The sequence below is a fragment of the Platalea leucorodia genome (assembly GCF_965183815.1).
Source record: "Platalea leucorodia genome assembly, chromosome: 14".
Classification (NCBI taxonomy): Eukaryota; Metazoa; Chordata; class Aves; order Pelecaniformes; family Threskiornithidae; genus Platalea; species Platalea leucorodia.
In genome coordinates this window covers 2,447,763-2,467,225 of record NC_138836.1, presented here as the reverse complement: position 1 = coordinate 2,467,225, position 19,463 = coordinate 2,447,763, and the positions used below count along the sequence as shown (strand labels likewise).

The 19,463-nt window shown below is 65.1% G+C and overlaps 1 protein-coding gene across 1 annotated transcript; it reads right to left on the bottom strand.

Annotated features, from left to right (window-relative positions):
• Positions 1-3,405: 3,405 nt before the first annotated feature.
• On the bottom strand, positions 3,406-13,890 carry GRIN2C (glutamate ionotropic receptor NMDA type subunit 2C; the record flags this gene model as incomplete). The annotated part of the gene is made up of 12 exons (XM_082326520.1): positions 3,406-4,803; positions 5,247-5,479; positions 6,044-6,231; positions 6,805-6,965; positions 7,204-7,433; positions 7,518-7,643; positions 8,918-9,071; positions 9,422-9,590; positions 9,717-9,928; positions 10,487-10,601; positions 11,106-11,701; positions 13,438-13,890. The coding sequence occupies 12 exons, from the start codon at positions 13,888-13,890 to the stop codon at positions 3,406-3,408; spliced, it is 4,035 nt and encodes a 1,344-aa protein (XP_082182646.1).
• Between the last annotated feature and the right edge of the window lie 5,573 nt (positions 13,891-19,463).

Below are 19,463 nucleotides of genomic sequence, written 5' to 3'. Positions count from 1 at the left end.
CTCACAAGCGGCGGAGGATTTTGGGGCTTGGGCCGTAAATCTGAGATCAAACTGGCATCGGGGATGGATTCGGTCTTTTGCAGCACTTTGAAGAGGAATGGCCAGGGAAGGAAAAATAAAAACCTCGAGCCTGAGAGGCAGCTTTAGACGAGGCTCAAACATCGCCAGGGCGCAGCGTGTTGCTCGGGGGGGTTTGCTGCTTAAAGGTTCGCGGGAAGGCGCTGGCCGGCCTTTCCCCCGCGCGCTTTGGGCAGCCGGGCCCTGACCCCAGGAGCTGTCGGCAGCTTGGGGACGGGCACCGGGCCGCGGGGGCTCGGCCGCGGGGGCTGCCGGTGGCCCAGAGCGATGCCCGGGCGCCTTCGCGCTGGGGCGAAGGGCTGCTTCCCCTGGGTTGGCAGCTGGCACCCGTCGACCCCCCGGGGTGTTGCAGCCCCAGGGCTCTCCCCGGCGCAGCGGGGCGGGGAGGTGGTGTGCCCCGGCTGGTGCAGGGACCCCGGGGAAGGTTTGGTGCCACGGCTCTGCCCTGGCAGGAGGCAGGAACCGGGAGGCGGCTGTGCCTGCTTCTCCCTCGAGCATCCCTGGGCATCCCTGTATTGGCACCAGCACCTTCCTGGCCCCGTATCTTTTCTGGTTTGTGATTTAACCAGCTCCCCTTGCCCTGACCCGAGCCACCGTCTCTCCGTAGCAGCGCCGGCACGTCCCTGCCATTGGAAACCTCTTCCCCGTGGCTGACCCGCGCCGGCCTGCCTTGTTCCCCCTCTCCCCAGCCGGACGGGTCTCACAATGCCGAGCGATGGGGGCGGTGAAAATAATACCTGTCGTGGCGATGTCGGAGCAGGCAGAGGCCGGGGTGGGTGCCAGGGGTGCCGTTGTCCAGGGGGGCCCTGCTTGCCCCCCCCAGCAGGACCGAGCCCAGGAGGCGGGTGGCCAGCAGTGAGCCGGCCGTATTTCTCTTTGCCCATAAAGGGCAGCACGGGTGCCAGAGCCGGCTGAATTAAAAAGTGATTGATTAGACAATTTCACCAAAAAGAAATAATATCCCTCAGCGGTTGTTAAGCACCAAACTGCCCAACCCCTGCTTTGGAAAGCCCGGTCAGAGGGTGCTCCCAGGCTGCTGCTTCCCTGCGGATTTGTCCCGGGGCGAGGGGATGCTGCAGGAGCAGCTCAGCCCTTCCCTGGGCCGGGGGGTGCCGCAGCTCCCACCCGCCCCGGGCTGCTCCTTCCCCTGCGCCCCAGTCGGCTCCTCTCCCGCCAGCCCCCAGGTCAGCACCCGGACCGGGAACGGGAGAAAACCCGGGCTCTTCCATCCCAATTAGCATATAAAGATGATATGCAAATGCCATCACCATGGCGGGGACCTGGGCACCCACATGGGGCACCCAGGACAGCCCCGGCCTTACACCGGGTGCTGACACCCGTCCCCGGGGCCATCTCCCCTGGGAGCACCCCCAGTTCCCCCATCCCTCAGCCTCCCGCTGCAAAGCCCTTCAATAAAACATGAAGCGAATCCATTTGGCCTCTGCTGAGTCACCGGGGACATCACTAATTAATTTAAATCGTGGGTTGGAGATTTCTGATATTTTTTTTTTTCCCCTTTTCTGCTCCCTTTTGTTCTCACAGCCCCAACCCTGGCTCAGGCTTGGCCCCGACCCCGAAGGTGCAGCTGCGTGCGCTGGCTTCCTTGGGCCAGAAAGCCACAATTTGGGGGAAAGCTCCCCAGGGCACATTGGGTCCTCCTGGGGCCCAGCCTGTCACCCCCGGGGGCGTCCGGGGCACCCGGCTGGTGAGAGCGGTCCCGGGCAAATGGGTGCCATCGCCTGGGGCAGCCAGCAAGGATCCCCGAGCCTTCAGCCGGGTTTATTTATTTATGGCCTTTATTTATACACCAGCACCTCCCTCCCTCGCCAGGAGGCTCCGGAGGGGCTGCCAAAGCAATTAAGAGACAATTGCGATGATAAATAAGTAACGGGAATTAAAGCGCCGGCACTGGAGTGTGATGGCAGCCAGGCTGGGGGATGGGGGAGGACACTGGCTGGATTTAACCCCAGACAGATGGGTGGATGGATTGACGGACAGATGGACGGACAGACAGGCATTGCCAATGGTCTCAACCCTGGGTCACGCGTGGCTGGGACCTTCCTGACCTCCCCGGGGCTCTGCAGCCGTCCCTGGGGCAAGGCTGGGTGTCCCAGTGCAGCCCCCGCCAGCGTCCCCTCGCCATTACCGGCCCCGGCTGCTCGGTGGCTGCCCGCAACCCCAACGGCTGCTTTTTACCAGGAAAAAATAAAATAACAGCGCTTTAGAGCAGCTTCTTGGGGACCGTTCATCCAGGCAGGTGATGCCAGGACGAGGGGCTGAGGGTTGGCATCTCCCTGGGACGGGCTGCCAGCCCGCCACGGGCAGCTTTGCGTAGCCCCGGCGCTGCCCCGGCATGGGGCTGGTACCACCCGGCAAAGCCGTGGCCGCTGCCCCGGGCCCCGGCTCCCGCTGCCCAAAAACCCTCTCCCCTGCCCGCGAAGCACGGCCGCCCCTGCCCGTGCCCCCGCCAGCCCGGCAGGGAGAGGGCTGCCTTAGGCACGTCCGTCAAGAGCAGAGTTAAGCCCAGCTCATCTATCGCACCTGATTTATGGCTCCCTCAGCCCAGGGAAGGTGGGAGGATTATTTTTCCCTGTCTCATCCCCCCCGGCACACCTTCCCGGGGCTGCCGCGCTGTGCCGCAGCTCCCTGCCCGCCTGCCGGTTTGCAGCCGTGGGAGCAGCAGTCGCTGACCCGAGCTCGCAGCCAGCCGTGCCCAGCACCCCAAAACCCGAGCGGGGTGCAGTAACTCCAGCTTCGGTGCTCGGCTCCAGCCTCGGCACAGGCTGATGCCTCCTAAGTAATTATCCCTCAGTGCAGTTTAATGAGTTGCCATTTTCTTGTCCCTGGCTGCCGCCGGTGCGATGAGCCTGTGCCAGGGCTCAGCAGTGAAGGGACGCGAGCAGGGAGAGGGTGCGCAGGACCACGAGCATCCCCGTGGCAGGGGGTAAAGCCAAGGGCAGCCCTGGGCTCGTTGCTGGCAGATGGAAGAAGGGGCCCCAGCCAGTTGAAAATGTCTCTTTAATGACCTGGACACGGCGTTTCGAGTCCCTTGAATGAAACCAAAACGTGACGGCAACACAGTGGCAATGAGTTTGGCGTCCCCGATGCCAGCCCTGCCTGCGGGAAGAGCCCAAGCCAGCGCGCCCTGGCCCCCGCCGGGCTCCTCTGACCCCCCAAAGCGCACGGCCCTCGCCGAGCCGCTTGGAGCATCCCGCTGACGGCGGTGCAGGACCGCGGGAGGCCGGAGCCCGGCTGGGAGCCGCTGGCTAGCCCGTGGGGACAGCAAAGGGCAGGCAGAGGGGTGCAGAGACCCCCCCCAGCCCCCCGTCACACCTCCGACTCCAGGCTGGAGACCCGCCGCCAGGACCCGCCGGCACAGGGACTCGTCACCCCGCGGGCCACCACCGTGTTCCTCCTCTCCGTCCCCGCCGGCCGCAGCAAGGCCGGCTCCCCGCGCCTCCCGCAGTCTCTGCAGCCGCTGTCCCAGTGCCCGGCCCCCCGGCCGCAGCCCGCCGGCACCCCAGGGTGCTCGCGGGGCGAGAGGTGCCCCAGGTGGAGGGGCAGGTTGGCGTAGGAGTTCATGCAGGCGTACGGCGTGCACGCGGGCACGGTGGCGGTGGCGCGGGGGTTTTGCCAGCAAGCCTCCCGGTAGGACGGCAGCCTGGCCCCGGGCGAGCGTGGTGGCAGCCGGCCAGCGGCCTGTGGGCAGCGGGGGCCGCAGCCGTAGCCGGCCTCGGCTTCGGGGAAGAGGTCGGGCACGTTGGCACGGGCGGGCAGGCGGGCAGCACCGCAGCGTCGCAGCCCCCCGGGACGCCGCTTCTCGCCCCGCTCCCCGGGCACCCTGGCCGAGCTCGCCCGCCGGCTCGGCTTCTCCTGCTCCATCACCGCAGCCTCCAGCCGGGCCGGCTCAACCCCGGCTCTGCAAGTCCTGGCGCCTTTCGGGAAGGCTCCACGAGGGCAGGATGGAGGCAGGAAGGGGCTGCCCACCTCCCGCCTCGTCTCCGCCGAGAGCAGCCGGGGCAGTGTCCCCGAGCCCCCGTGTCCCCTGTCCCCCTGGAGCAGGGGGGTGTTTTGCAACCGGTTCCCTCGCCCCGCCGGCCGCTTGTGCTCCCTGTAGATGTCCGGTGGCGGGAGGTCCCTGGGGGACGTGGGGGGCGGGAGGGGAGCCCCGATGTGGTTCCCCACCAGTGCCTGCTCCCCAAAATCTCCCCCCGGGGCAGTCTTCACCAGGAGGTGGGGGATATTGGGAAGGACTTCATCCCCCGCACAGCCACCCCGAAACTTCAGGGGGTGGAGGAGACGGGGGACGTGCTCATTCGCCCCTCTCCACTTCTCCTCTGCGGGCAGCCGGGAGTCCACGGGGATGGGCTGGGGCAGTGGCAGCCCCAGGGGAGCACCCTTGGGAGCGCAGGCTCTCCCCAGCCTCTCGGGGGGGGCCGGGCCGGAGGAGGGGGCCCGGTGGGCACCGGTGCTGTTCTGCACTACGAGCTGGGGTGTCCTCAGGGAGAAGGTGGTCTGGAGGTGCTCGCTGCGGCTGCTCCAGTCCTCGATGGTGCGGGTGGCCTGCTCCAGCGAGCCGCCCACGCTGGCCGTCGACACCATCTCCTTGGCCGCCTGCAGCATCTTCAGCACGTTGGCCTGGGCCGAGCTGGCGGTGACGTCGGGCGTGGGCGCCCGCCCGGGGCTCGCCAGGGTCTGCACCCCACTGAAGCAGCTGTAGATGCCCTGCGGAGGGAAGGGGGGGCCCCTCACCATCAGCGGGGTCACTGGGGTCCTGCACCCACGAACCCACCCTGCCGAGTCCAGATGATGCTGCTGAGGCTGAGATGTCTTGATGGCACCCGTGTCCCCTCCTCAGCATCCCCAGCACTGCCAGGGTGGGTGACACCATCCTCCGTCACCCATTTCCCCAGGGATGCTAATATGTATGTGGGGTCATTCCCAGGGCTGAGCCCTTTCCCCAAAACCTGGCCATTCCCAGGGCTGAGCCCTTTCCCCAAAACCTGCCTTTTCTCCCCAGCCAAGAAAGCTGTTCTCACATCAGCACGAACACCTCCAGTCCCTCCCGTGTGGGTCAAAGGGACGATGCCCCCCCAAGCCCTGCCCATCCCCACGACACCGTGGGAGGACATTTGGGCCCCTCGAGAGCCCTCGGCAGCATCACTCACCCTGCTGATGGCCAGGAGAAAGTCGAGCTTGTGGGACTTGGGGACAGAGTGACGCAGCTTCCAGTAGACGAGGTGCTCCCAGGCGAAGACCAGCAGGCTCAGCCCCATGGCCACCAGCAGCATGTAGAAAACCCCGGCCATGTTGTCGATGTCCAGCTTGCTGCTCATCACCTCGTTCTTCTCATTCTGGCAGATCCCTGACAGCCAAACCGTCTCCAGCTTCTGGGTCTCGCCTGGGGCCAGACACGCACAGCGGGGCGGGGGGTGAAAATGGCCCCCCTGAGCATCGTCGCCCCGAGCACAGCCCCTGCCCATCCCCACCCCACCGTGCCTGGAGGAGGAGAAAGCCACCCCCAAGCCCCTGGAGCTGTTATCGCCTGGTCCCTGCTGCTGCCCTTGGCCTGAGTGTCCCACCAGTCACTTGTCCTTCTCCAGGGCCCTTTCCTCTCTCCGTCCCCCACCCAGATGCCAGCTAGCCGTGCTCGCTGTCCCCTTCCCAGGCTTCTCCTCCTGACCCTTAGCTTTTCTGCATGCCCATCGCCAGGATTTTACAGCCTGCAGGAAGAGGAGGGACCACAGAGGGACTGACACCCCCAGCACCCAGCTGGAGAGATGCTGCTGGGTTTAACGTCCCCAGAAAGGAGCCGGTGGCGAAGCCCCTCAGTGGCCTCCTGCAAGGAGCCGTGGGGGCTGCACAGGGTCTGGGGACGAAAGCCCTGGTCCCTGGGTTAATTTGCAGGGCAGGGGTGGGGTGAGGATGGGGACAGGGCTAACAAGAAGCTCGCCCGGGCACCCACCGTCTCCCAGGAACTGGAGCAGAGCCAGGTCGATGGCCCGCTTCCAACGCGAGTCCTTTTGCAGGGCGATGCCGTAGCCTGTGGTGGCGAACACCTTCCCGCTGCCGATGGTCACCAGCTTGCAGCCCTCGTCCTTGCCCGCCATGTAGTTGAGCACGGCCGCGTCGTAGATGAAGGCGTCCAGCTTCCTGCCCCGCCGACGGGAGGGAGGGTGAGGGCGGGGGCTGCCAGCCCTTTTTTGGGGGGGCTGTACCTCTTTTGGGGGAGCTCTACCCCTTTTGGATTGCTGTAGCCCATCTGGAAGGGGTGGTGTCCTCTTTGGAGGTCTCTGCCCCATCTTGGTGAGCTATAACCCCCCTGGGGGGGAAGCACCCAACCTGGGGGGGCTCTATCCCATTTGGGGGAGCCATACCCCATCTGGGGGGGGCTGCATCCCTTTTTGGGGGAGATGTATGAAGCCGTGCCCCATCTGCAGGGGGTTGTACCCTGTTTGGGGGGCCCGTACCCCATGCAGGGAAGCTGGGGGAGCCATACTCAGCCTGGGGAGCTCGTATCTCACTTGGGGGGGGGGGCTGTACCCCAGTTGAGGAAGCTCTACCCCATCTGGGAGGCACCATACCCCATCCCAGGGAGCCAGAGGTCACTTGGGGGTCCTGTATCCCATTTGGAGGAGGTGTACCCCAGCTCTGGGAGCTGTACCCCATTTGGGGGAGCCGTACCCCTGACCCAGGTGAGCCATGCCCCATTTGGGGGAGCCGTACCCCATTTTGAGGCTGGTGAGGGCGTCCTCCACGGAGCGCTGGTTGTACTTCACCATGTGGGTGTGCATGTCGGGGTAGTTGCTGCGGATGTTCCTCTCGGTGCTGCCGTTGGGGACGGTGCCGAAGCGGAAGGGGGGGTACTGCTCCTGCGGCTTCTGAAACTGCAACGGGGAGCCCCGGGGAGCGGCATCACACAGAGTCCACGTCCCTGCCGTGTCCCCAGCATGTCCCCAGCATGTCCCCAGCATGTCCCCAGCACGTCCCCCCCCGCCGCAGCCAGCCCTCCATCCACCCACCCATGCCCAGCCGGCCGGCAGTCACATGCAGCCCCCTCCACGTTCTCCTCACCCAAAAAAACTTATTATTGTTTCGGGATCCCAGCCCAATCATCAGCCCCACCTTCCTGTCGCTCAGCCCCGACACGGTGTCGATGTACTGCTCCTGGATCATGAAGGCGGCCAGGTTGGCGGTGTAGCTGGCGAGGAAGATGACGGCGAAGAAAGCCCAGATGAGCACCATGATCTTGCTGGTGGTGCCCTTGGGGTTCTCGATGGGCACCGAGTTGTTGAAGACCAGAGCCCACAGCAGCCACACCGACTTGCCGATGGTGAAGGAGGGACCTCCCGGCCCTGCGGGGACAGGGGACGGAGGGGACAGCTGTCAGCCTGGCTGGGGACGTGTCTGTCCCCCCAGCTCCTGCCTCCCCCACTCACTCTTGCCGCTGGTGAGGTTCTGGTTGTAGCCGACGGGGCTGAAATACTCGAACACGAAGACGGTGACGGCCACCACGGTCAGGCACATCACGAACATCATGACCCACACGGCTGGGCTGTAGGGCTCTGCAAGGCAAGCGGGACCCCGTCAGCCCCCTGGGATTCCCCCCGGCCCCCCGGGGACCCCCAGGAGCCCTCGCCGATGGATGGGGCTCATCCTCCTGAATATTGCCCCTCCTCAGAGAGGAGATGGGGCTGGCGGCACCGTGGGCGAGCAGATCCACAGGACATCAGGGGAGAAGGGGGATGCTGCGAGACGAGGGGATGCAGCCACACTTCCCTCTCTAAATAAAATCAGGCTTTCATCGATGGGGAGATGCCGGCATCGGTAGGAGGGTTTCCCATGGGATGACGGGTTGTCCCCTGCAATGGCTCCAGCCTGCACCGGGCACAGGACCAGCCCCCCGGCCCCACTCAGCCCCTGGGAGAACCCCTGGGGAGCTGGGGAGGGTGGTGAACCCCCGCCTGCCTGGGATGAGCCGGGACAGAGCGGTGGGGATGCATCCGAGCCCTCGACATGCGGCTGCCGAGGTCCATTTGTCAGCGCGTCCTTCGCTGTCAGGGAGGAGAGGCCTCCCCTGATGGGGATGCGGCTCATTAGTGCGGGAGGCAGCACGGGGTCCGCGGACCCCGGCCCTGCCGAACCACGGCGGGATGCTCCGGCTGTCCCCCAGGCCGGTCAAGGTGACCTCTGCTTCAGGGTGGGGGATTGGGCCCCATGGCGTGGGGGGGACAGGAGGGGGGAAGACGTGCCCAGGCTGGTGATGTCCTGCACCCCACGGCATCCCTGGCACCCACACCCACCCACACCCACCCACCCCCTCCCCATGCGGGAGCCCGGCTCCAGCCGAGCCGGGACGTCGCCGCCGTGCCCTTGCCGAGAGCCTCGAGCTCTGCCTGAGCGCTCAGGCTGAATTTCGTGATGACCTTGGCCAGCCTCCTCCCCTTCCCAGACTGCAGCTTTGCTTTTTTAAAACTCATTAAATAAAACTTTTAGCCCCGGCGGTTTCCCACACCCGGCTTAGCCATGGGCTCTGGTGACGGTGGCAGAGAAGGGGTCCCCAGAGCAGAGCTCAGAGCTGGCAAATCCCCACAATCCCCACCTCGCCTCCCCCCACCTCCCGTAATGAGGAGGAGGAAACCTCAGATCCCAGCCTCCGTCTCCGTAATAAAAGGATTATTCAGGCGAGGGGAGGAGGAAGCCCCAAAGCCGGCAGCACTGTCTCCTTCCCTTATGACTTAGGCTTTTTTTCCCTTAAAAGTTATTAAAACCGAACAATATTTCTAATTTGCATTTGTCGGAACCTACAGACAGACAGACGGAGGGACACGCGGCTCACCCAGGAAGGCAGAGGGGGAGACGGTGCCGTTGCTCCTGGCCACCATGACGCTGATGCCCGTCTCCACGAAGGGCACGGAGAAGTCCACGATCTCGGAGCGCTCCTCGTTGATGGTGAGGGAGCCGATGGCCATGTCTGCACGCTTGTAGTACACCTGGGGAAGGGGCAGATGGTCTCGGGATGGGCAGATGGACAGGCAGAGGGACCCAGGCCACCTTCCCCAGGCATTTCCTCATCTCCAGCATTTCCAACTTCGGCTTTTTTCTTTTTTTTAAAAAATATTAGCTGCTTAAATGACCAGTGACATAAACACAACCAGCTATGGGGTTCTCCTCCACCAAGCCTTGCCCATAAGCTGATCCCAAGCTGTCCCCTGCCCAGCGTCCCACCGCAGACACCCTGACCCCATCTCCGGCAGGAAAGCCCCAGGTCAGGGCATGCCCCGAGCGAGCGGTGCCCCCCGGGGCGGGCCGAAGGTGGGGACCGAGCCATGCCCACCCCTACCTCACCAATCATGCCGTTCCAGACCCCGCGGACGATCTTGCCGTGTTTGCCGTTGGTCACTAGGTAGAGGTCGTAGGAGAACTTCACCGCCTTGGCCAGCTTCTTCAGGATATCGATGCAGAAGCCCTTGCAGCACAGCTTGGTGTAGGGATCCACGAGGCCATCGCCACTGAAACCACAGTGGGGAAGATGGGTTGGACCAACCAAAGATGCTCGGAGCACCCTAGTGCCTCCTGGACACCACGTGCCCGGGGAGCGGTGGCCAAAATTGCCAAGCTCCATCCTCGCTGCTCACCTCTGGGAGGAGTTGGTCTGCTTGCGGCAGGGCACGGTGTTGCGCACGCAGACCCCGGTGCTGGGGTCCGTGTTCTCCACGATGACAAAGGGTCTCTCCTCCAGTGTGGCCACCGTCAGGTGGCGGTTATCAGCCACGGGCTGCAGGAAGGAGCCGTAGCGGGGCCACACCGGGTACTTCATGTGGATGATGCCTTTCTCCCACTTGCCCACCTGCCCCCGAGGGAGAGCACACCGTCACCCCGGCGGGGGGCTCTGGGGGTCCTGTGGGGTCCCGTGTCCACCCGCCCCGCGCCTTCGGGGCTCGTTTCTCCCAGAGCTTCGTTAGGCTGGAGCTCAGCCATGGTGAGACCCATCTCAGCATCCCTTTCCCCATGCACCCACTGACCACAGGGCAAGGTGTTTCCTCCTGGGCCCCAAGCACCGAGCTTGGGTGAGCACAAACCTGACCAAACTTCACCCAAAATACTTTTAAACTAGAAAAAAAACCCTCTGCGCAGCTTGTTTCAGGTCTAGGTGTTTGGCTGCTCTTCTCCAGAGGTGGGCAGCTGCATTTTTGCCTCTTTTGGAATTTTTCAGCCAAATTGCAGGGAAAAAACCCAGTTCTTGGCAAAGCCCCATCATGCTGCCATGGGTACTTTTGCTACCAGCCATGGATTTTGCATGGGACGACCTGCCCCAGGGTGGGACCCCAGCCTGTGCATGGCCCCAGGCTCACCCTGCCTGGCCACCCCCCCACTGTGCCCATCCCGGGGCGCCCGGGGGTCCTACCATCTCCCAGAGCCGGTGCTGGTTGAGCGAGATCACCACCATGGTGGGCCTGACCAGGTACCCGCCTTCATTGAAGGAGAAGTCCCTGTGCTCCCACGTCACGTTGAGGAGGTGCCTGCTGGGACACAGCGCCCGTAAGCCCCGTACAGCCCTCCTGCTCCTCCTCCGCCTCCAGCCAGGCTGCCACGGGTCCCATGGAGAGACGTGGGGCTGAGAGTTGGGGCCCAGGTTTAGCCCCTACGCAAGGGGCAGCGGGGAGCTGGAGAAAGCCCTGCCAGCAAGGAGGCACTGAGGATGGACCGCTGCAGGGTTGAGGGTGCACAGAGTGCCACGGCAGCCCCGAGGTGCCACGTCTGCACTGCAAAGCAGAGCTGGGAAACCCCCCTGAGACCCCCGTGGGTCCCAAGTCACAGAGAAGCACGGGAAAAAGCAAGGGCTGCTGTGGGGAGATGCTCCAGGACAAACCCAGATGAGAAACATGGACCACCAGCTGCAGCCCACAGCGAGCATCATCCCCTTGCCCGCCAGCTCCATCCTCCTCCTCCTCCCCTGCCCCTTCCCTCTCCATTTCCCCATTTCCCCCATTTCACACCCACCCCAGTGGGTCCCTGGCCCTCACCGGTAGAAGCTGGTGTTGGCAGCAGTGGCCCCGGCGGGAGCCCGGCAGTCCCGTCCCACCTCCGGAAGGTAGCCGTGGGCCTGGAAGAAGCTGGCTGCCCCCATGGCAATGATGGCCACCCCATCCCGCACCTTCTGCCGCAGGCTCAGCTTCCAGCTCTCCGTCACCACGCTGATGAGGCCGACGGGGAAGGAGGAGGGCGGCACCTCCATGTTGCCCACCGTCAGGCTGGGCACGATCCAGACGTAGCCTGGCCCCACAAGGCCGGCTTGCTCTGCCATAGTGAAGAGGTACTCAGCCTCCTCCCGTGAGCAGTAGACGATGATGACCTGGGCATCGATCTGCCGCAGGAGCCTCTGTGTCCTGGAGCTGCTCCGCTCCTGGCTCATCTCAAAGGTGAGCACCTCCTGCAGCTCCCAGCCGAAGTAGCTGGCCTCCGTGAAGGAGCGGATGACGTCCAGGAAGATGTTGTAGCCCGGGTAGAGGCTGGTGATGACGGCGAAGGAGCCCCAGTCGTATTCCTCCAACACCTTGAAGATCACCTGGATTTGCTGCTCGATGGAGACACCCAACTGCAGGAAAGCCGAGCCGGGCTCCTGCGGGAGGAGAAGGGGACAGGGGCTGCTCCGGCACCATGGTCCAGGTCTCTTGCACCTGTGCAAGCCATCTTGAATTTGCCATCATGAAGGGTTCGAGGGAGCCACGAACTGGCATGGTCCATGGGCTGGAGACACCCAAAATGGGACTGATCCACCGGTGGTCTCCAAGGAACCTCATCCCATGCAAAGGGTCAAGCCCTGTGGCCTCTCCTCCGTTTCTCAGCTTATTGACCAAAAATTCATCCATCCTCCGAAGGAGACCAACAATTTCTCCTTAAACCAGGAGAGGGAGAGGGGCAAGGAGCGTAAATCCCATCCCAGATCTGACTCGCTACCTGCTGCCGGAGCCCGCGCGGCTCCTTCCCTCCGCCCCACCTCCCCGGCCATCTGGCCTCTCATTAGCAAACCTTAATTGATCTGATTCTGTCTTAAATGATTCAGCGAATGGCATTTGCAGAAGGTCACGTGCAGGCAGCAGGGTTTTGCCACCCAGACCCCCTCCACCTCCAGAGAAGCAGTTTTTCCAATGGGGCTGGTGGTCCAGCCGGAGGGGTGAGACCTGGGGAGTCACAGCCAGGCAGCGGGAGCTGCCGGGGACCTCGGACCCGTGGGAGGAGGAGGGGGAGGTCGAGCCTTCAGACAGGTCCCTCCACTGCCCCCAAAATACCCAACCCCTGGAGAAAGCTGCAGAAAAACACCCAGACCACAGCAAAGCCATGGCTATTTTTTTAGTTGCTTGGGGCTTCACCTGAGTCCTCTGCACCCACCCGAGCCCCCTGCACCCACCCGAGTCCATTGCATCCACCTGAGCCCACTGCACCCACCCGAGCCTTCTGCACCCACTGCCACCCATCCACAGCAAGCAGCAGCTCGGGGTGGTCTGGGAGCACCCGTCGGTGCAGGCAGGGCTGCCGAGCTGCCATCCAGGGGGTTTGGACCCCAAAACCTCTGGGCAAGCAGAGCATGAAACCAATGCCCCAGGGAGCAGCAGGGCCCCCACCCTGGGGGCTGCTGCCATGGGAAGGAGCCAGCACCAGGACCCCTCCGGTGCCCAGGCTGGGCAGGGCGAGATGAGCAGCCAGGAGGAGATAACCCAAATCTCCTCCCCGGGAGGGACGGGAGCCTCGCTGCAGCCCATCGCTGCCCACCCAGCGCCCTCCAGCCGGGCTCCAGCTCTCCCTGCCGCCAGTGCTCCCCGGCAGGCAGGTGACAGTGACAGTGCCTGACGCCAGCGGGGAGCAGAGAAGCCAAAAATCCTGTTTTGGCCCATGGTGCACCTGAGATCGCTGCTGCAGCCAAGCGAGGCTTCTCCATGCTGCCTGCTCGGCCATTTCAGGGCTGGATCCAGCCCCGGCAGGGCAGCGAGGGAGGAGGATGGGGACGTGCCAACCCTGCCGCTGCCCTGGCAGCCCTGGCACCACGACCCCAGCACCCCATGGTGGACACAGCCTGGAGTGGACGGGAAGCAGGACACCAGGGAAGGTCCCTCCACAGGGCACTGAAGTCCTCTCCCACATCCCATCAACAAGGACCCTTCTTGAAGTCCCCTCCATGTCCCACCGCCCCGGTCGGCCACGCTGCCGCAGCCACTGCCTATTCCTGCCTGAGAGCCCCCGCGCTGCAGCCCAGCAGCTCCTCTGCCCTCCAGCATTTCACATCCCATGTCTACCCCTCTCTACTAATCCCTCATTTCTCCCACCCCTCCCAGAAATAAACCCCAGCGAATGCCTCACCTTTGGGGTCAGGACCACAGCAGACCCCCCGCTGATGCTGATGACGGGGACCTGGGTCTGGGAGGAGATGAAGTCAAGGATCTGGGCCACGGCCTCCGTGCCGACGTTGTCCTCGAAGACGATGCCGTGGATCTTGTGGCTGGCGAGGATGTCGCAGATCTGGGTGAGGAGGGTGCTGGGGTTGGTGTTGTTGACGATGACGGTGATGGGGTGGATCTCCAGGGGCATGTCCAGGAAGCTCTGGGGACTCAGGCGGGAGCGGATGTGCAGGGGGTAGGACGTGCCCCCAAACACCACGGCCACGTTGACCACCGGCTCCTCGGGGCCCGGCAGCAGCAGGTCCGTGAAGGCAGCCGAGCAGCCCAGCACCATCGACAGTAGCAGAGTGTGCGCCGGCGCTCTGCCCATGTCCACCGCCGCGTCCCTGCCAGGACGGGACACAGCCCCTCGCATCCAGCCGCCTGCTGGGAGCCCCCGCCCCGCTCACCCCAGCCCTCCCCACCGCCCTGGGGCAGCACCAGGGCGGGCTGACCCCGGGGGGAGAGGGGGATCCTCAGCCTTTGGAGGCTGGACGTGGTGGAGGGATGGCCACGGGGCTGTACCCACCAGCCCAGCCCCTCTGGGGGGTCACAGAGGTGCTGCTCCCCACAGCGTACACCCCAGTGCCATGTCCCTTGTCCCCAGCCCTTCCCAGCCAGTCCACCCCTTCCCACCACCACCACCGTCTCCATCCCACCACCACCGTCCCCCTCCCAGCCCTTTGCCCTCCCACCCCATCCCCTCTCCGTAAACCATCACTGCTCTGATGCTCCTTATCGCCCCTTCGGCCAGGGACGGGGACAGCAGCGAGAGGTGACAGGAGGAGCTGGAAGCTCTCTGGTGCCTCTCTCCACAGCTGACAGCCACCTTCAATATTTAAAGGCTTTGCCCTTGAGGGAGGGTTCAGATCTGCAGCCCCCATGTTGGGATTTTGCAAATTGCACAGTCACCGGAGCAGCCGGTCCCCTGCCTGTCCCCCTGCCTGTTCCCTGCCCATCCCCTGCCCCAGCCCCCTCGCTGCCACTTCCCAAATCCCAACCAAAGCGCACGCCTGGCTCCTTATCTCCAGGTTTCCCCCCTAGTCACCATCCTTCAGCTTTCCCCCTTCTTACCCCCGGTGCGTGGCCCCCGCTGGCATTGCCTGCCCGGCTGGGACTCCCACCACGCTGCGTCTCTGCCGGCTGCACCCCAAAGCCAGGCTCTGGGGGGTGTTTGGGCACGTCCCCTCTGCCAGGTCCCCGATTCCCCGCTGCCTGTGGGTGCCCAGCCCGCGGCAGGTGGGGTGACAGTCCGCGCGGGGGGCACACGTCCCTGCCCACGGCGACGCACCCCCATGCTGGAGCTCACCCCTTCCTCGGAGCCCACCGGCAAAACCAACCCGCGACGAGACCTGCGGCCGGGGGCACCTGAGCCCCTCCGAGCCCCGTTGCCCCCAGGGCCATCGCCCTGGTGCCACGCTGGGCAGCGGGGAGGGGGACAAGCAGCCCTCCGCGGTGGCACCAGCCCCGCGCCGGTGTCGCTCCATGCAGCAAGATGCCAGCTGGTGCTCGGAAACGTCACTTGCAATTAAAAGCTGCTGTTGCTTAACGCATCCTCGGCACGGCCAGAGGAGCCCCTTGCCGAATCCCGGATGGTTTTGGGGTCTGGGCTGTCCCGGGGACCCACACCCCAGCGCCCCTCCGTGCCGCAGTGATGGACAACCCCTCGGCACACTGCGAAAGCGCTGCCGGCGTGTTGGACTGAAAACGCAGGAAATAAACCCAACGACTGCCCGGCTGGGCACCCTGCAAGAGCTGCTCGGTGCCGATTTGAGCACCAGGGCTGTCCCCTCTGGAGAGACAGGGGACACGAGTCCCACGTCCCCTCCTGCACCCTATGGGTGCTGGGAGGGCTTGGGCACCCAGTTGGGCACTGACGCTCATGGAGCAGCATCTCTCTCGGCCAGACTGGTTTCAGCAGGGGATCATCCACCCCCAGCACCCACCATCACCCAGGGGGGTTCTCCCTGCCCGGCTGCATCCCCCGCATCGCCCCGCATCGCAGCCGGCCGAGCCGCAGGAGCCACGCCGCCGCACCGATGGCCGCACCGATGGCCGCAGCCAGGGCCCCTTGGCCGGAGAGGGCGGCGGGTGAGTCATGCCATGCTGGCAGCGTCCCACGCTCCAGCACGGCCAGCCCGGTGGCAGGGCGGCCTGCGCTGCCCGCTCCTCGCTGTGAATTCCCGAGTATTTTTAGTCCCGTGATAAATAATTCATCGGGAATTCAGCATCAGCTACCCGAGCAGAGAGGAAGGGGAGCAACACACCACCCAAAACAAACAGAGCCGCTCTCCCAGCAGCTCTGCCCATCTGAGCCCTCCTCAAGGACATTTAAATATACTCTGGGCCCTCGTGGTGACTGATCGGGTTTGCTTGTGCCAGCCCTGGCACCTCACCCATCCCAGGCCCTTATCGTCCTCTTCCTCAGCCCAGCTCTTCCCCGTGCTCGGGAGCCTCTTCTAGCACCGAGCAATCCAAGCGAAGCCCTCCCGTGATGCCAAGCACTGCCGCCGAAGGGGCTGCTCTGCTCCCGTCTGCAACTGGGGGCAAGTTTGAGCCAACTGGTTTCCCACTGGACCGAGCCGCAGGTGGAAAGCATCCCCGTCCCTCGCCGCCGGAGCGCGACGGCGATGGCAGAGGGGAGGTGGGCACGGGCACGGCACGTCGGTCAGCCATTGCTGAGACAACCAGGAGAATGAATTTCCATCCTTCCCAGGAATCGGGTGCCACCGGCTGGAGCCGAGCCGCTCGCTGCAGCCCTTGGCGGCTGCGGAGGAGGATGGAGTGGTTCAGGGCCCGCGAGCCCGCGGCTGGCAGGGCTCCGTGCGCGGGTCGGAGCCAGGGCTGCTCCAAAATGGCCGGATTCGGGATGCAAAGAGCAGCCAGCTCCTCCAGCCCAGCCAACTCCGTGCCTGTTTTTTCAAGGGGCGAGCCAGAGGGGTGCGGGAAAATGTGTTTTTTTGGGGGACGAGGGTGGGGAAGGCAAATTGCAGGAAACTGGTGGAGGTAGAGGAGGAACCGAGCCCATCCCTGAGCTGCTGCCAGTGCCGGGGCTGCTCTTGGGCTCGGCACAACACAGCAACCCCCCCACGGACTTCAAAAAAAAAAAAAAAAATCCACATTTCAACCTCTTGTAGCAAGCACTGCGGAATTGCTCCCTTGGGAAAGTGCCTTCCCAAGAGGGAGGTTTTCCCAGCCGGGCCAAGGGCCGGTGGCCAGGCTGGAGCAGGAGGACGGTGGCCCCGGCCGGGAGCCCGGGCACGGCAATGCCACCTCCCGGCAGCCTCCCCGGGGACCAGAGGACACCCACGGAGCTGCTCAGTGGCTTTAGCATTCGGGTTTTGTTGCTTTGGGCTGGTTTTGAGCAGGTTAACCCCTTTCCTAGGTGCAGCTTTACCTGATACACCAAACACGCACAGAAACCTCCTGCTAAAGGCACCGCTCGAGCCCTTACCTCCCACTGCCCCCTGAAATGGCATTTTAATGCAACAGGGAAAGTTTGCTCCTAATTTTAAACCTCCTTTTTGCCCTCCCTCCATCCCTCCCTCCCCTGCTCCGAGAGGGGGAGAGCTCGTGCAGATATTTTGACCTCAGGAAAGGGAGAAATAAAACCTCAAAATGCAAAATATCTCTGGAGAAAGAGAAACCTTATCCCTCAAAAAAGCCTCTGAGCCTGAAACCACAGGGAAGGCGCAGGCTGCGCCAGGGGAGGGGGAACGGCTGCCGATGGACAGAAAGGACAGAGCAAACCCGAAGCTAATGGGATCCGCGTGGGGAGGATGGGGGGCACTGGGGAGGGCACTGGGTTGCGGCAGGGCTTGTCACTGCCCGGATGGGGGACACCCCTGTGGGGCAAGGAGACCTCGACGGAGCCCCCAAAAGCAGCAAAACCTCCCCAAAGCCAACTGGTCGCCTTCCCCGTCCCCACGCAGGGGGGACGACTCGAGAGGGAGAAGCGCTGGCAGCCGCCGGCAAGCGCCGTCTCCTTTCAACCTTCATCTGCCACCACCCAGCATCACCCTCCTCTTCCTCACCACCCTCCTCTTCCTCACCCGCGCCTCCGACAGCAACAGTTGCGGGCCGGGGGCTGCGGGCCGGGGCGATGGCGAGGGCCCCGCAGACGCACGCACCGAAACGCAGCTTAAAAAGGTCGAATATGGATTAACCAAAAATAAACGCCAAGTGTCCTGCCTGCCGCTGGGTTACGCAAGGTGGCGGGGGGGACACGCACAGGGCTGGTGGCACCCAGGGAGGTCCCCTCTCTTTTTCCTTCCTCCCACCCCCCCAAAAAAATCCCTCCAGCACCGCGCCCAGAATTAAGGCTCATTCCCATCCCCTGCCCGGGACGGGGAGCGGGAGCTCTCGGGGATGCTGGGGCAGAGGGGAATGGCCAGGGCAACCCACCGGCCCCCCAGACCCCCCCCCACCCCACCCCTAAGAGTTACCGCCGCCGGCGGCGGGGCGGCGGTGAGCCCGTCGGGGCCCCGGCTGCCCCCAGCCCGCCCGGTACTTACGGGACCGCCGCGGCTCGGTGCCTACATGCCCCGCGGCTCCGGCGGGGCTGCGCGTCCCACCGGGGGCTCGGCTCTTCCCAGCCCTCTCCTCCTCCTCCTCCTGCTCCTCCGGGGCAGCCCCCCGGGGCAGGCTGGCTCCCCGCCGCGGCTGGCGGGGGGGTCCAGCGGCCGCCGTCGGTCCCGGCTCGTCCTTGGCGGCGGCGGCGGCGGCGGCGGCTCTGCAGCGGCGGCTGGAGGCAGGGACGGGAGCGGGGGAAGGAGGGAGCGGGAGCGGAGCGGGTGTGCACGGGGGGGGGCCCGGTGGCAGCAGGTGTCTCGGTGGCCGCCGGGCCCCGGCAGCCATCTCCCCCCTCCCCGTCCCTCCCCACGGCGGCGGGACCGGCGGGGCGGCCCGGGCGGGACGGCCGGGGGGCGGCGGCGGGGCTGGATGCAGCGGGGGGAGGCCGGCGGGCGGTGGAAGGACAGGACGCGCGTCCTCCCGCCTCGCCGCAACTTCGGGGCTGGCGGCCAGCCCCCGGGAAAGGGGGGGCGGAGGCGGGCAGCCCAAACCTGCCCGCCTCCCCTTGCACCCGGGGCCGGCCCCGGCGCCGGGGAGGGCAGGGGGCGAGAGCCCCCCTTCCTTCGTCCCCCTCCTCCTTCCCCAGGAGGGAAAACCCACCGCAACATGGCACAGCCCCTACAGCCCCCCTCCCCGGGCACTGCCCGCCCTAAGGCCCCGGGAAGAGCTGGAGGGGTGCAAACGGCTGCGGTTGAACACCCCCGCCCCCCGCCCCCCGATATCTTCTGGCCCTTTGCTCACTGAACTGGTGGGGACCGGCCGGCTGCCCACCCCGGGTACCCCCAGCCGGCGCAGGGCAGCCCCAGGGTCCCCATCAGGCACGGAGGGGGGGTGACACAGAGCAAAGCCCCCGCAGCAGCAGCAGCATCCTCCAGCTGTCGCCAGGGCCAGTATTAAAGCATCAGCTGATCCCACAGCACTGGTTTAGAGCAAGCCAGACTGGGGGGAGAGAGGGGGGATCCAGTAAAGGAGGGGGGGGATGACAGGGGCCCTGCTGGGGTCCCCTGGCCCCCCGCTGGGTGCCCAGTCTGCCTCACCACCCCAAAACCAGCCCGTGCTCTGCAGCAGCCGGGCTGCGGGCAGAGGGACCGTGGCTCCTGGCAGGGGCTAGAGCCCAACTCAGGCCCTGCCAGGGGGGCAGCTGCTCCAAAACCTCCCTGTGCCCCGGCTCGGAGCCACCAAAACACCCAGCAACACCCTGAGAGCATCTGCCATCTCTGCCGGCGCAGGGTGCCAGCAGTGCCCGTGCCCGGGCACTGCCCTCCTGCCTTCCCCAGGTGCAAGGTCCCTGTCTCGGGGACACAGTCACCCACAAGCAAGCAATTTAGAGCCGTCAGGTGGCTGCCACCCAACCTGGCACCTGCAACAGCATCGAGC